The 2,389-nt window shown below is 40.1% G+C and overlaps 1 protein-coding gene across 1 annotated transcript; it reads right to left on the reverse strand.

The window, feature by feature from the left end:
* Positions 1 to 433: 433 nt before the first annotated feature.
* Positions 434 to 1,092, reverse strand: LOC110026728 (extensin-2-like). The gene is made up of 2 exons (XM_020727808.1): positions 896 to 1,092; positions 434 to 834 (listed from the first exon to the last, which is right to left on the reverse strand). Exons 1-2 carry the CDS (start codon positions 1,090 to 1,092, stop codon positions 501 to 503), a joined length of 531 nt encoding a protein of 176 aa, XP_020583467.1. The 3' UTR covers positions 434 to 500.
* Positions 1,093 to 2,389: the final 1,297 nt, after the last annotated feature.

Raw genomic sequence — 2,389 nt, forward strand, 5'->3', positions numbered from 1 at the left:
TATGATAAGTAGTATTTTTAAAAAGTTTAATTGAATACAAGGCTACAAGGATTTATAATTAACTAAAAGTATTAATTAAGAAAATAAAATAAAAATTGTTAAATTAGATTCAAAAGATGTTTTAAATCTTGCCCCAATCTTTAACATCTTATGATTACGTAATTAGGGTTGTCAAAACGACTCTTCGTTCGTGAACGGCTTCTGTTCGGCTTGGTAAGCAAACGAGCCGAGCACAAAGACACTTTTTTAGCTTGAAATATAAACAAGCCGAACACGAGCTGAACCTCGCCTTGAGTCGAGTCTCGCCTTGCTTGTGTTCAGCTCGTTTACACCCCTATCTCTTGCTTAAAAGTAAAAGCAAAACGCTTACATCTTATTCAAAAATTTCAACTTTATTTTAGAAAATATTTAAAAAAAATTACAGCTACACGCTTAAGAAAATTTCAATTGAATCATTCCATTCTTCTCTTATGAAAAAGAAAAAACAGTCATAATATCAATTAAGAGAAGAAAAACGCTAGAAAAAGAAGCAGAACAGGGGAGCAATAACGCAGAGGCATCCACCGACGGTTCCCAGCGGATTCCCCTGCGAGAGGTGGACTGTAAAAATAGAACGGATAGTACGGCAGAATGGGGTTCGGCGGCGGCGGAGTTTGGTAACCGCTTCCGCCGTAAGCATTACAACTCCCGCAAATGGATCCGCCGCCGACGTCCGGCTGAAGCGGGGGAGCGTATACTGAGCCGCCTGATGGCTGCCACGATGTTGGCGGCGGCGGAGAGTAGTAATAGATCGGTAAGTTAGGCGTCGGGGGGGCGGCGGCGGCGGCGGACAGTCAGATGAGGGTGGGTCGGGCGGTGGCGGAGACGGCGGGGGAGGAGGCGGAGGGGAGCAGACGCGATCACCGGCGGTGGAGGAGATGGGAGTGGAAGGCATGGATTGTTGCAGTAATAGCACATTGAGCAGGCGACATTCGGTGGCGCTGCCGGCAATGTCTGGTCGTCCTTGATTACTGCGGCTAGTTTGGCGCTTGCTGGCGGAAGGGAGATGAAAACCGGCGATGAACAGAGGACGAGGAGGATGAGAGTTTCCATCCTTTTCAATTAGAGAGAGAATGACTTTGGGAAAGGGATGGCTTTGGTTGATTTTAATAGGTGGAGCAATTGATGCGGCTTATACTTCACTCAAAAGGAAGCTCCCTCTGTCACTCAATATGATATAAAAAGAAGAATCTTTCTATATTTCATCAGTGGGCTATCTTCATGTTATATGGAATGCAATTATATTTTTTTTCTGAGATTTTAAAAGTTAGATCTTTATCTTTTATATTATTCAATGAGGAAAAATAACTTAGTTTAGATAAATTATAGAGGAACACAACTGTTCATACTTATTTATATAACACTCAAAGTTCTAAATCATATATATGTTCCTCTGATATTAACTTGTCGAAAATAATAAAAAAAAAATTTCATGCATGTGCTTTGAAGTGCTTTTGACACTAAAGTGATATATACATATACAAATATAAAGATTTTCATGTTAAATGTATCAATATATAACAATTTTGCAATATTTTTGTAAATCCCCCCATGCATTTGAAATGTGGCCACAAGAAGCTTGAGTAGATCCAGCGGATCGCGCGAACAGAGAAGAAAAAGACCGAGCAATTCAACAACATGCTTGTTGGTTGAACCCTGGGACGTCTGAGTGCTAGTTCGACCGAACTAAGGAGCACCGCGCATGGATACCAATAACAGTCTAAGCAACACGAAGTGTATTTACGAGAGCAACAATCACCTAATAAGAACTGGTCCTGTATAGATTCATCGACCGAAGATGGGCGGTCCGTCAGATTACGACAAAGCGCCCTCTGCATGATGGAATAATCCTCCCATAGGACAACGAGTCTTCATAATGGATTTCCAGAAAAAGGTGACTAAAGATATTTTAGTCCAACCGAATGAATACCACATTACTAAGCCAAGAAGTTGCAAATATGAAATGGTGCCTAGGGTAGATACATATTAGAAATGATGTCAGCAATGATTACAATGTCAAAATATAATCAATTCGGTTACAAAAATGTAAAAGTGTAATGACTCATAAATAATTGTAAAGTTTCAATAAATGCGGGACAACCATGCAATTTATTAGACTCCTTATCACTTCTTACAAATGAGACGATTGAATCCATTCTTAGAGAATTTATTCTATTTATGCTTGTTTTCCTCTACTCCTCTCTGTTCTAAATCCTCTTATTCAGTCTCTATTCCTTGGGACCCAAAGGACTTTTTGGAATCAAATCCTAAAAGGTTATGTGATCATGAACTGTGCCGCCAACAAAAAGATGCGTATACCAGAGAAGAGAAACTCCCAAACATATATATA

This window comes from Phalaenopsis equestris, unplaced genomic scaffold (genome assembly GCF_001263595.1).
Source record: "Phalaenopsis equestris unplaced genomic scaffold, ASM126359v1 Scaffold000399, whole genome shotgun sequence".
NCBI classification, from domain to species: domain Eukaryota; kingdom Viridiplantae; phylum Streptophyta; class Magnoliopsida; order Asparagales; family Orchidaceae; genus Phalaenopsis; species Phalaenopsis equestris.

What these genes read in the sequence shown, in the direction of transcription:
- LOC110026728 (XM_020727808.1), bottom strand. Translation starts at nt 1,092, where the DNA reads ATGGAAACTCTCATCCTCCTCGTCCTCTGTTCATCGCCGGTTTTCATC. An exon ending in CCTCCACCGCCGGTGATCGC is followed by an intron (nt 835 to 895) that starts GTCTGCTCCCCT and finishes CACCCTCATCTG; the next exon opens with ACTGTCCGCCGCCGCCGCCG.